Raw genomic sequence first — 13,976 nt, 5'->3', positions numbered from 1 at the left:
GTATTTGAAGCTCCCTGGCCTGTGAGCCAAACCAGTGAACTCAGGGTTCAGTAAGAGACCCTGTGTCCAAAAACCTACCCAACACTGACCTCAGTGCTCACAAATACATAAATATACACAACAGAGAGAGGGGAGGGAGGAGAGAGAGACTTTACAATGTGTGCTTTGCAGGATCACTTTAGAACACAGAGCACCCAGGTTAACACTGTCCAGCCCACTTTTAAACCTTAAAGAGCACTCCATAACACCTGCCACAACTCTGCACACTTTGCACTGGCCAATGGGTTGCTTTTAAAAGCTGAGGAGTAGTTCATAAATTAGCTGCATTTCGTCTCACGGAGCAGTGGAAAGTCAGAAGAGGTGGCTGCGTTGTTAGTTAAAAGCCCCTGCTGCTCCCTCAGAGGACTCTTAGCCCCCAGCATCCACATCAGGCAGCTCAAAGCCTCCCAGAACTCCAGCTCCAGGGAACCCAACCACTTCCGGCTTCAGTAGGAATCGGCACGCAACTGCACACGCATAAATGTGGACACACATAAAAATAAAAATGTCTTCACCAATCAGATGCTCCCTGATCGTCCGTGTGAGTTCACCCCTCAAAATAATAACAACGATGATGATTTAATAGCATTACTGCCGGGACAGATAATAGACGTTAAGATGTTTATTGAAGCTTTGCCAAGGTTAATAAGTCTCACCATTCCTCACCACTCCTCTGCACTGGCCTGTTAGTAGAGGTGTACATTCTGCAGCATTCTAAAACAAAACATGGGCGTCTCCTCAGCCTTAAAGCAGAAGTGTGAGGAAAGTTGTTCAGTATTCTCAGTATGTTCAGGGCTCTCAGGGTGAATACGGTGGTGGCGAGTGATCTGAAGAGAGCTTCTCATAGGCAGGTGGAGCGTTGGGAACCTGTGAGGATGAGAGAGGAGCGGTACATGGTCTGGGGGCGGGGAAGGGGCTGGGGAGGACTGAGGCAAGGTAGTTTGCATCGCATTTATGCTTTTGCTGTGGGCTGAAGCTTCTAAAGGTTCATACGGATTTTTCACCCAATGGAGTAATTGTTAAAGTTGACAAATACGCATATTGAAACTGAGGGAAGAGAAAAAGAAACGAGGGTCTTCCCAAAATCAAAAAGTGTACTTATGCTCAGATTATCCGTCAGAATTTCCAAGTCCTAATGAAAGAATTTGGGTTTTGTTTGTTTAGTCATTTTGTTTATGGGGGCAGCACCTGTGCCACAGCACACAGGTGGATGTCAGAGAACAGTTTGGGGGAATTGGTTCTCTCCTTTCACCAGCTGGGGCTCAGGGGTCAAACTCAAAGTTGTCAGGTTTAGCAGCACTGAGACAACTCACCTACCCATGAATTCTTGAATTCTGAGTATCACTCAACAAACACTTCATCTTCACCACGTAGGTCCCTGTTCGTTATGTCTAAAAGCACATTTAGGGCTGGGGGGAGGGGCAGCTCGGTGATAGACGACGACATCGTTAAAAGACTGAGTCACAGACACATCGATCCACCAACTGAGCATAATGTGCCAATCATTCAGTTAAGGCTCACAACAGTTCAAGGAGATGTTCTCAAGGGGAAAACTAAGGCATAAAAAAGACACTTGGGCCAGGCGGTGGTGGCGCATGCCTTTAATCCCAGCCCTTGGGAGGCAGAGGCAGGCGGATTTCTGAGTTCGAGGCCAGCCTGGTCTACAGAGTGAGCTCCAGGACAGCCAGGACTACACAGAAAAACCCTGTCTCGAAAAACCAAACAAACAAACAAACAAAAAAAAGACACTTGGCCTGGCTCACAAATAGGAAGTCATGGAGCTAAGAGGCAAGCACAGCTGTCTGACTCCAGAATCAACGCAGTGCATCACTTTGCTAGGCTCAGTGTGCATTGGTGCTTTACAGCAGAAATGCATGCAAGTCACAAGCAGAATTTAAATGCCCAGTAGCCTTTTCCAAACTACTATGGTTCAAGTGTTTAATACATTTGGTTGCGGCTCGGCTCCTTAGGAGACAATTTTCCCCTTGTCTCTTACATGTAGGACTCACTGACTGTAAAATCTAAGTATAAAAAGACACAACTTTTAAAAAAGCCTGTTTCCCATGTTTGTTTGTTTGTTTATAAAATATACAAGAAGATTACCATTTTGACCTTAATGGGGGAGGAGCAGATGTGTGGCTTGAATCAAGCAAGCACTTCCTGGATGCAAAGCAAGTGCTCTATCATTGAGCTAAGGTACCAGCCCTAATTATGAGCATTGCCGGGGTCAGTTAACAGTTTAGTGACATTAAGTAGATTTAAGATTACACTTTAATAGAAATCACTATGTCTACTTGGGCTGAAAGCAGCAGACATGAGAATACCCAGATGCATGATCGCCACGTACCACAGGCTGATGGTTTTTTTCTTGAGAAGACAGTCGGCTGTCATAGTGATCAAGACTCTCACGTGAGCATCTTTCCCTCAAGGTATTTTGAATACCAGCATGATTCCTTTTGTCCTGAAATACAAAGTCATAAGAATGAATAGTAAATAATAACAATAACTGAGTACATTAAAGAAAAGAAAACGGAAACAATGCTTTTAAAATGAGTGTTAAGGCTCGAGAAATGGCTCAGTGGTTAAGAGCACTGGCTATTCCACCAGAGGACCCAGGTTTGAGTCTCAACCCCACAAGGCAGCTCATAACTGTCTGTAACTTCAGTTTCAGGGGATCCTACACTCCACAAAGACATACATGCATGCAAAACACCAGTTCGCATGAAATAAAATAACTTTTTAAAAAAAACCTGTACACATAAAAATGGGCATTAAGCTAGCTGCTTCCACTTACTAGCTGGGCATCCTCACGCCACTCCCTTACTCTTCATCCTGGTCCTGAGATCTGTAGTAGCAAGATGATACGGCCCATTTCTCAGAGTTGTCAGGGCCAACTAAAGACCCTGGCACACACTGCCACTAAATGGGGAGTCTGGAAGAGGAGACTGGATCTACAAACCGAACAACTGGTGAAATTATCCTTCAGAAATCAACTGGCCTCGAGAGACAGCTCTGTGGTGATGAGCTTTCGCTGCTCTTGCAAAGGACCCAGATTTTGTTCCCAGCACTGGTATTATGGCTCACTATTAACACTCCGGTTCCAGGGGATCCAGTACCCTCTCCTGCATGCACATGGTATAATTTCATACATGCATGCAGACATTCATAGGCATCATAGGAAATAGAATCTTATAAAAAATAAGAAGAAGAAGATAAAGAAAAAAATTAGGAGTGATGTTCTACCTGTATAATCCCAACACCAGGAAAGCCAAAGCAAGGGGACCATTAGTCTGAGGCTAGCCTGGGCTACAGAACAAGGACCCCCCTCAGAAAAGAGAAAAGATATGAAAAAGGAAACCAACTTGTAAGCCAGACAGACCATTTACTCCTCGAGTTGCTTTTAGTATTTTAGCACAGCAAGAGAAAGCAGCTAACACACAATACTTGCTGCACCATGTCACATAATTACAACACACTTGCCTAAAATTCTTAGGCTAGAGATTGCCAACTGGCCTTTCCAGGAGATCTGAACTTCTCAAAACAAGGTTTTAGTATTAATTCCAATAATATGGGCTGTGAAGGTGGCTCGGCCAGTAAAAGTTCTAGTGTAGTATCTGGAACTCATACAAAAGGCCAAGCGCAGCAGCATCCACCTGTAGCCCAGTACCCCTGCAGTGAGATGGTGCACAGAGACAGGAGACACAGCAGCATCCACCTGTAGCCCAGTACCCCTGCAGTGAGATGATGCACAGAGACAGGAGAGTCATCCAGAGGCTCACTGGCCAGTTAGCCTGAAACACACAGAGCTCAGGCACAAGAGAAAACGTGTCTCAACAAAGGGAAAAGCAAGAGCTGACTCCCAGAAACTGTTCTCCAACCTCCACCTGAATGTCATGGCGTGGGTGTGCAGGCCACCGCTCACACATGCACTTCCACACCAAGTAGAATGGAGCCTTTCCCTCCTCTTTTTACACTGGAGGTACTAAGAGCAGAATACATTTCTATCTTATAAAAAGTCAGAAACTCTGATTCGCTGATTTATATATAGGATAAATTTCCTTGAAGGACACTCATACGGTATACAGTATACATGTAGCGTAGAAGGTGACGCTGGAATCTTATCAACCGGTCAGGATTACAACCAAGTCAAGGTCTGCACACACAGCCACTCTCTTTGTATTCTTAAACTTGAAGAATGTAAGAGGAGAGAAATCACTGTCTTTGGGTTGTATCACGTCAAGCTAATAATTGTGAATTGAGTAGAAAATGAGTCCCAACACACTAACATGAAACACCAAGTCACTGTGGTTTTAACAAGTAGAAACACAAACGAACTTTTATTTTATTTTTTAAATAGAGAAATGGGGCTGGAGAGCTGGCCCTGAAGCTAAGAGCATTTACTGCTCTTAGAGAGGTCCTAAATCCAATTCCCGGAATCTACATTTGCTGGCTCACAACTGCCTGTAACTCCAAACCCAGGGAGACGCTCTTCTGGCATCTGTGGACACAGGGACTTTTGTGCACATACTGACAAACACACACATACATAAAATTTAAGATATAAAAATAAAAAATGAAGGCATGCTAAGTAAAACTAATAAACGTTTTCTGCCATTTTTATTTTTGCCATGGCTAGATGTTGTGTTTTATAAAACATCGGCAGAGCATCTGGGTTGGACCATGCCAAAGCTCTCCCCCTGAGAAGTCAAGTCATGAGACAGACCTAATATAAAGGCTTATTGACGAGAAGAGAAAGGAGGGAGAGAAAAAGAGAGAGCGAGGGAAAGAGATAGAAGAGGAGAGGAAAAGAGAAGAGAGGAGAGGAGAAGAGAGAGAAAAGGTAGAGAGAGCAGGTAGTAACAAGCAGTTCTACTTATATGCGAGCCTGGTACCTGGCTGTTGCTAGGTAACTGTTGGGCAGACCCTAGAGGAAATGCTAACATTAAGTATAGAATAGAGCCAGTAAGGGAAAAATTATTATCTCAGGTCACAAAGCAAGTCAGCAGTGGACAATGAAGCTGAATCCTGGTGCCCTACAACCTAGTGACTTCTACGTTATTTCTGTATAGCCTTAGACATCCTGGAACTTGCTCTATACAACAGGCTGGCCTCAAACTCACAGAGATCCACCTGCCTCTGCTTCCCAGGTGTCAGGATTAAAGATGTTTGCCACCACTGCCAGGCACAAGTGACTTTTATGTGCCTGTTTTTCTAAAGGGGGAAGATGAACTAGAAGACCAACTAATAAATAACCAAGTGCAAGGAGTGTCATCACTCCATGCCAGAAGGACACAGATGGAACTGAATGACAGAAGCTACAGTGTGTCCCCTACTCAACATGCATACCCAGTGGCAGCTATCCATCCTATGGACAGTTCTAGGCTTAAGGCAATCCCAGGCTTTCATGCAGGTTACTTGGAGGCTTGCTCACACTTTAGTATAAACTCACTAGAGGACTCTGCTTGGTGATGTGTGGGTTCCAATGTGCCTTGCCTCTTTGGATTACAATCTGGACCCTCAACTGAAAAAGGGCAATTAGAGAAAGGGAGACACAGACGCAGGCTTTCCCTGGCAAAGAAGCTTTTCAATTGGGACAGTAGAGAGCGGGCACTTAATAACTGTGAGTGTGATCCGGGCTTGGGGGGCAGCCTGGGCTCAGGGCTGGAACTTGGGGTTCTCCAGGCAGAGTTCAGATGCCTTCCAAGAAGCTTGAGCTGTGGCCAGTACTGGGGGTGAGGGTTGGGTGTTGTCAGAGTCTCCTTCCTCCAGAGAGGACGGAGTTTTCTGCAGTCTTGGGAAGTGTGGGTCAGAATCTGAAAGGGCTCACACTCCTAAACATTTCGGTTCACGTTGCCATATTTTACCTACCTGAGCTCAGTGCTTTGTTTGTTAGCATAGATTTGCTGTTTCTATGACAACACAGTCTGTTGATTTTATGATAATCTAATTTTGAATTGATGTGGTTGAGAGCCTGTTTGGGGTTTGGGAGGGGTGCTTTATTGTTATTTTTTTTTTTTAAACAAGTTCTTCCTGGTAGCCTACGGTGGCCTGAACTCTGCCCTCCTAAGTGCTAGAATTACACATAGGTGCCACCATACCTAGCTAGTGACTTGATTGATTGTTTGATTGATTGGTTGATTGATTGCCTATAATGTCTGATGTCTTGCCAGAATGTATATCTGTGCACCATGTGTATTCCTGGTGACTGTGGAGACCAGAAGAGGTTGACAGATTCTCTGGGACTGCAGTTTCAGAAGGCTGTGAGCCACCATGTGGGGTCTGGGAACTGAACCTGCTCTGGAAGAGCAGCCAGTGCACTTAACTGCTGAGACACCCCTCCCATCCAGTGCCTTCCATCTTTAAAGATTTGTTTTTACTGGGCAGCACTGGGTTTTCCTTTGAGATCACGTTTACATTTCCCTACCTTGCTATGCCTTGCTGGCCTCCAATTGCACAGACTTTGTTTTGGAACCTATACCGGATTTTAAGGCTCCCTTTCTAATGTTAGTGCTATGGATATGGTAGATGGATGGATGGGAGAAGGTGATTCAGTGGTGCACCTTATGCTGTGAGGAGGGTGGTTTTCTCATGCCGGTGTGATTATCAGTAAGATGCTGGATATCATGGACTACTTAGTGTGACAAAGACAGAAGAATTCAGCAGGGACCCAGCCCAGCAGGGAAGAATGTTTGCCACCCAGACTGACAAGCTGAGTTTGATCCCAAACCCCCACAAGGTGGAAGGAGAGACCCAACTTCAAAAAGTTGCCCTCTAGTCTCCACACCCATACCATGGCATGTGCACACACATTCGTATCCATTCACGGACATCCCCAGAAGTTCAGAGGAAGGATCAGACCCTTCAGGAGACCGTTACCCACCGTCAAGGTTCTGTATCCACTTCGTCTTCTACAATACCAGCAGCTGATAAGCATCGCAATCCCCAGGGCTACAATCAGGATGCCGATCCCTGCGGCCCTGGACAGGGAGATAGACATGTCCAACAGGGCTCAGAGACAACACTTTGATGAGACAACAACCAACCTTCTCCCTTTTTGTGGTCCAGGAATGCATCTTCTCATCTCCAAATAGTCTAGTTTACACACAGGGCACCTGACCAGACCTACAACTCCAGTATTCAAGGTCAGGGCCTAGTTTATGAGCCTTTAAGTGTGGTGTACCAAGTCTCAAGCATAAGGGCTGCCTGCCCTGGCATCTGACCCTCATGCAGACAGTTTATTTACTGAAGTAGAATAATCTTTTCCTCTCAACATGGCTTATTTAAAGCATTTTTTCCCAAGTCAATTCGGATAAAAAGAAGTGGAAATGAAGACTGACTCTGAACCAGTGGCTGTGCTGACCAGTTATGATAATCCTCGTAATAACTGCAGTGTGGATGCCATTTACTACCTCCACTTCACAGAGGAAGAAATAAAGTCAGAGGGCTTGCCACCCAGAGCTATCACAAGTCTGAGTCAGGGTTTGAGCCTGAGGCTATCCCTGCCCCAAACTCTGCTCTGCTTTGACCCCTGTGGTGTCAGCAGAGGAGTCTGGGCTGGACCTGCTGCAGAGTAATACCATCATTTATCTATGTCTCAGGTCCTGAGCATCAGGACACTGTTTTTTTGAGGCTCTAAGCCAGCCACTTACGTCCTGTGTCCAGAGACCCCTGGGAAACATTACAGTTGCCACAAATGCCCCGGGAACAGAGCTTGGTGTGTGCATTCCTGCACAGCACTGTCAGCGAGCTAGCATCTGCCACATACTCAGCTAGTATGATCAGCGCCGTGGCCGTGAACTCGCTAAGAAATGCTCTGCAGAGCCGGATGGCTGTTCCAGAGGGAAGCTCTACCCTTACTGGGTAGGAGAGTCCCTTACAGTAGCTGCAAAAGCCCCAGGAACCTTGGTTTTGTTTTTAGGTGGTTGTTTGTTTGTTTGTTTGTTTGTTTTTGTTTCCCAAGACAGGGTTTCTCTGTATAGTCCTGGCTGTCCTGGAACTCACTCTGTAGATCAGGGTGGCCTCGAACTCAGAAATCCACCTGCTTCTGCCTCCCAAGTGCTGGGATTAAAGGTGTGCGCCACCACTGCCCAGCCCCAGGAACCTTTGTAGAGCTACACTGCATGGCTCAAGCTCCCAGATCCCAGACACCGGGACCATTTTGTGCCAGGCACTGTGTAGCAATCCCCTGAGCTAGGGATAGTTCACTTTACAACGGCTGTCAGGCTTACAAGATGCTCAAGGCTGCAGAGCCAGCATCTAGAAGAACCAGCGGAGTAAGTGGTCCTAGACAGTTGTCATGGAAGCTCTAGGATTCAGGCCAGACCCACATCCTCTGTCCAGTGCTTTCCTGGAAGAACCGTCTCATAAAGTAAAACTGTCACAAAGAGTGTTCAATGGCTCTTATGACTGAAGGCAGCTGACAGTTCCCAGCATGCCCGTGCTCCAATTTCACCCTCTATTCTCCCTTTGAGCATCTTGACACTGATAGCTCTGTTCCAGCTCTTTGTGCACAATCATGCTGTACTTAGAACACATACACACACAGTGATTGAAAGCATAAAACATCCAAGAATGCCAGACACGCCAGAGGAAACTGCTGCCTAGCCTTGCAGGCTCCTCAGTCGCCCAGACACCTGGGCTGGTCATGTGAGATGAAATTAAAGTGCAAACTCTGGGGACCCACTCACGGCCTGAACTGATTCCTCTTGGAAGCAGCACCTAGGAATCTGAGTTTAGATAAGCTCCCTAGAATACTTATTTCCACACATGTAAGAACCGGTCCACTGAGGCTTCAGAGGGAGCTGACAGCCAAAGGTGGGTAGCCCTTTTTGACTGGCTATGGGAATTCACTTTATATTACTCTTCCTCACACCAGCGGCAGATTCCAAAGGAGGAGAAATATCCTTCGAGAACCTCAGAGATGTGTTGCTTCAATACAGATGCCTCTGCTCCCTGCTATGTCCGACCCTCCAGTTTAAACAGGGCAGCCAGAGGACCGAGGAACTTTCAGGATGAACCCTGATCTTGATGGTCTTGTGCAGTGGTTTTCTTGTATTCTTCCCTGCTTTCTTTCCTTGCCCTGTTGAAAATCATGTACCATGCTTCAAGTACTGGAGAGTTGTTTCCTTCATAGACTGAGATAAAAAGTGTCACTGCACTGGGCTGGGGCCTCTGGTGATGCTGATGGAAGTGATGGCATCCACCTATGCAGATTGAGCGGGAGTTTTTCTCCAATGGAACCCAGGACCTCTCTGTCCTCTCAGGGAAGACACCATAGTACTTGCTGTCCCTGAATAAGCATTTTGGTCAAGTTGTAAAAAAGAAAGCACAAGCCTTCAGTGAAGGGATTAGATGGTGGTGGTGGTGATGATGATGATGATGATGTGTGTGTGTGTGTTTGTGTGTGTGTGTGTGTGTGTGTGTGTGTGTGTGTGTGTGTGTGTGTGAATATGATGTATATGATGGTACTAAGTCACAGGTGCCTTTTGTAAGCTGTTGTCCTCAACTCCAAACCCACCTTCCTATGCCCTGCTCTGGGCTGCTGGCTCTGGACTCTGAAAACCCAGTGTCTTCCTTGCCAGTGTTGCCCCTCCATGCAGAGTGTGCCAAGTCCATGCAGGTCTGCATCCTGCTCTGCGCTCTGTTCAGCATCGTCTCACAGTAGCTCTTGACACTGTTAGTCCCTCAGTCGCCAGCTGTGGGAGCCACTACCGGCTTCACCACTGAGAAGGTGGCTATACACCACAAAGGAAGACCCAGCTTTCAGCCTACTGAGCTGATAACTCCTGCCTCCAGCTTCAGCTTGGCTGTTAGAGATACTGGTCGCACCTCCCTGCAAATGGGATTGTTCAAATATTTGCCTTCTTTAACCCACCAGCTTAGTGCTTCATAGGCAAACAGGCCTGTATTAAATCCCAACATCACCACAGCCTGCTGCACACCTCCTGGTTTCTCTAAGCTGTTCATGCATACAACACAGCAGGCAGATGTGGCTGTCAGGATGGAGGGGATAGAGAGACTGGGTGAGGGTTCATGGAAAACAATGACCCTAACCTTCCTTTGGTTTCTCACTTTCTGATGGGGAAACAAAAAGAAGATGGCATAGCATCTCATTTAGAAGCAGTGTGGAGGGGTGACAAACAGAAAGAAGGGAACTGACAGGCTAAGATTCCTGGACTACTGAGTGAGAGAGAGTGCAAAAATTCCAGTTGAAGAGTCTGTGGCGTCATCCTAAAGATGTGGAAACAATGCCATATACAATGTATCTCCCACCTAAATCGGATGTTATGGAGACAATTTGCTACAATGTATCACTTCTCCTACCTCCCCAACTGGCTATGCTGTGGTAGGGGAAATCCCCTGGGAAATGCTCCCAGCTGGAACGCATTGATGCTAACCTTGACTCTGGATCTCTGTAAGATTTTCCAGCAACTCTTTCTACAAGGGGAGCAGATCTGCAGGGGTTCTGAGCTGACAGCTCAAAGACTGTCTAAAACAGAGGTTCTCAACCTTTGGGTCATAACCGCCTCCCCATCCCCCCACCCCTGGAGATTGAACAACCTTTTCACAGAGGTTGAATATCAAATACCCTGCATATCAGATATTTACATTACAATTCATAATAGTAACAAATTTACATTTATAAAGTAGCAATGGAAATAATTTTATGGTTGGGGGTCACCACAACATGAGGAACTAATGGAGTTTCAGCATTAGGAAGGGGTGAGAACCACAGCTCTAAATGAAAGCCTGACTGGAGTCTCTGCTCAAGTTCAGCTCTGACCACACCCTTCCCACTCAGAGTACCTGCAGAGTGTGCCCTGCGTTCCCCTTACGTGTGCCTGGATGACTCCCTGCCTAACTCTCCCACTGGACTCTAGACCTTTTCAGAGATACAGAACAGTATCTCCGAATCATGTGCTTAGTTCTCAGAAGTAATAATCACATAAATACTTCTTACTGATTAACCCAGAAGCTCAAACACCTTCCTGTAGGATGGCACTCTCATGCAAAAATCATGGCCACCATCTTCTGCCTGGAGTCTGCATGCAGGCCGAGACCCACACGCATGCCGCTCACCCACACTGGCTCTTTAGCAACTTAACTTTGTCTATACAGCACCTGTAAGAGTCTTGAGAGGAGTTGGTGAATAGGCCTGAGGAAGGAGGTATTTGAGTCCTGGATAGATGTTTCCTAACTTCAGAAGCAACAACCAAAGCACAAGAATGCAGACAAAAATAGCAATATCTAACTTTTCTTGCTGTGAGTAGGACCATTGTAGGACCTCCAGATCTCCCCTTGGTGGCAGTGATTTTGTTCTTTGGGGAGATTAAATGTTAGAGAAAGTTACAGATAGACATGTGCATGTGGAAGTCAGTAGACCGTGTCTGCAAATGGCAAACTGGAAATCCCAGGTTTGCTTTGTAACTTACTCTTCAGCAGTGACATGAAAGTGGCTGTGTCCCTTCCGGGGATAACCGAAGTGAACGTCTTCTCGGGGCATTGTGTGGACTCAGCACAGGACACCTAAAGGAAGGGCACATGGGGATTACTTAGTGTATCCAAAACATCCTCATGTATATCACAGAGACACACAGGGACTGTTCTCAGGATGGGTATCAGCTAGCTGGCCCTGTGGGTCCTCCTCTCATTAATTCCAAGCCATTTGAGATAGCTCAGGCTCTGACACCTTCTACTTACTGGAAAACTAAGTTCTAGGAAGAGACTACAATACAAAGGAAACAGCGCTTTAAAGCTGAGTTATCTTGGGGGAGTGTCTACCCTGGCCTACAGTTTGACTCTATAATGAACTCAAGAGAGGATTTTAGTCATTCTGTCTTGACTTTTGCCAGCCTAGGGCATCAGTGAGTAAAACAAGAGGTAGGGATGGAGGGATGACTCAGTGGGGAAAGATGTTTGCTGCGTGAGTCTGGCAATCTGAGTGTGAGGCCCGGAACCCTCGTGAAGGAGGGAGAAGACCCCATGGTGTTGTCTATTGAGTCCCACACATACACATACACACACACAATGTAATAATAAATTAATGCATAATAGTAAACAATAAATAATAGTAAATAATAATAGTAAAATAATAAATGTAAAAATAAAACAATAGAAGAAGCTGAACAGAAGTGGCACACATCTTTAATCCCAGCACTTGGGAAGCAGAGGCAGGTGGATCTCTGTGAGTTTGAAGCCAACCTGGTCTACAGAGCGAGCTCCAGAACAGCCAAAGTACACAGACACCCTGTCTCAAAAAAAACAACACACACACACACACACACACACACACACACACACACACACAAAGAAACAAAAGAAGATGCCTTATTTTTCTCCAAAATTACCACTGGCATCAATCTCTGGCCAAGCAGAAGTTTACAGGGTTCAGTGAGAAGTGTTTGCCAGGGCACCCCAGCCGGAGCCTGGGCGGGGTGTGTGTAATAGTGTCAGAGTATGTCTTCCAAAACCACTTTTGAAACAAGGGACCCTGTTCTTGTTGGCCAAGTACATGTCCCCTGAGACAGACTGAGGAAGCCAGGCCTCCGTTCACCCAGTAGCTTCTTCCCCCTCTCATCCAATGCAGTTTCTATTTCTGTCTATCTGGCTCTCACGGCTAGGAATTAAAAACTTTTTTTTTTTTTTTTAAACAGTCTCGCTGCACTGCTCTGGCTGTCTTAGAACACGATATGTAGACCAGGCTGGCCGTGAATTTGTATAGATCTGTGTGCCTCTGCTTTTCAAGTACTGGAATTAATTAAAGGTGTGTGCCACTACACTCAAACCAAAAATGCTTTCAAAAACCCAAAACGTGCATAAATGAATAATAACAAGAATCTCGTGGACTACAGTGACCATAACTACCGTGAGCTGAGTAAAAGACAATAACAGAAGCTTCATCCCTTGTCATTATGGTCAGGTTTTTACCTTTTTAAAATTACTGTTATTATAAATTTTAAGGGTCTACCCCCATGGAATTTCATTAATTGGCTCAAATTTGAAGAACGGGGATAATGCGAGGCAGAAATCAGGATTTCCTTGAGCCCAGAATGTGGCTCTTATCCACAGGGCATTTTGCATGTGATTTGCCTTTCCCAGGTGTAAAAAGGAAACTACATTTGATCTCAGGGATCACCCACCTCAGGTGGGTAGTATACGGTGAGCCCTGCGTTTGACAGACAAGAGACTCAATTAACTCTGCATTAATTATTTCTGCGCGCCTCCACCTCAAGCTCAGAGCCTCAGCAAACAGTTTCAGAATAAGTGTACCTCACCCCAGTGAAGCCTACAGAAGTCCCTTTGGGTGACAGACTAACTGGAGTGCAAAAGGGGTTCCTGTCACCACCACCCCAAACGTTGATATCCTTGGCAACCTTGGAGGAATGAGAAAGAAGCTGAGAGACTCCGTACTCCAAAGGTGAGCCCATTATAAACATGGAAACTCTGCAGTGACTAAAGCTTCAGTGAGGCCCTGCAGGGAGACAGGCATCCATCAAGCCCTGTTCTGGAAGAACAGGACAGTGTACAGTTAACAAGAAGCCAGCACTCTTACCTTCCTTGAGGAGCAGACCTTCCTGCTGACTTGACTGGCCGTGTGTATGTGAAGACTGGCTTCTCTGGCTGTTAATCTAAAAAAATAAAAAAATAAATTTTTTTTTTCATTCTTGATCTTGAGTCTCATGAGAGTCATGAGGTTTGGATTCCTAATGGGTTGTCTGTGATTGCTTATTTGGCATGAAAGAAACCAACCTCATTCTACCCTTTAGGGGAAAAAAGAAAAAAGAAAAAGAACAGAGCCCTTGATGGCTTGTGCTTTCCCTAGTCCCCACACTGCCCTAGGCAAGCATTCCTTTTTAAGTTGCCAGGTAAATTACAGAGTACCCAGTTGAAATTACAATTCAGATAAACAAGTGTTTTTGCCATGGGTTTAATGTCAC

The 13,976-nt window shown here is 45.8% G+C and overlaps 1 protein-coding gene across 1 annotated transcript; it reads right to left on the bottom strand.

Moving 5' to 3' along the window:
- Nucleotides 1-646: 646 nt before the first annotated feature.
- On the bottom strand, nucleotides 647-13,695 carry Mlana (melan-A). Its single transcript, XM_034491895.2, has 5 exons — nucleotides 13,592-13,695; nucleotides 11,472-11,565; nucleotides 6,920-7,016; nucleotides 2,387-2,500; nucleotides 647-906 (listed from the first exon to the last, which is right to left on the bottom strand). The coding sequence occupies exons 2-5, from the start codon at nucleotides 11,540-11,542 to the stop codon at nucleotides 838-840; spliced, it is 351 nt and encodes a 116-aa protein (XP_034347786.1). The 5' UTR covers nucleotides 11,543-11,565; nucleotides 13,592-13,695; the 3' UTR covers nucleotides 647-837.
- Between the last annotated feature and the right edge of the window lie 281 nt (nucleotides 13,696-13,976).

This window comes from Arvicanthis niloticus, chromosome 1 (genome assembly GCF_011762505.2).
Source record: "Arvicanthis niloticus isolate mArvNil1 chromosome 1, mArvNil1.pat.X, whole genome shotgun sequence".
Lineage (NCBI taxonomy): Eukaryota > Metazoa > Chordata > Mammalia > Rodentia > Muridae > Arvicanthis > Arvicanthis niloticus.
The sequence above is the reverse complement of the archived record's forward strand: the minus strand, read 5'-3'. Positions and strand labels throughout refer to the sequence as shown.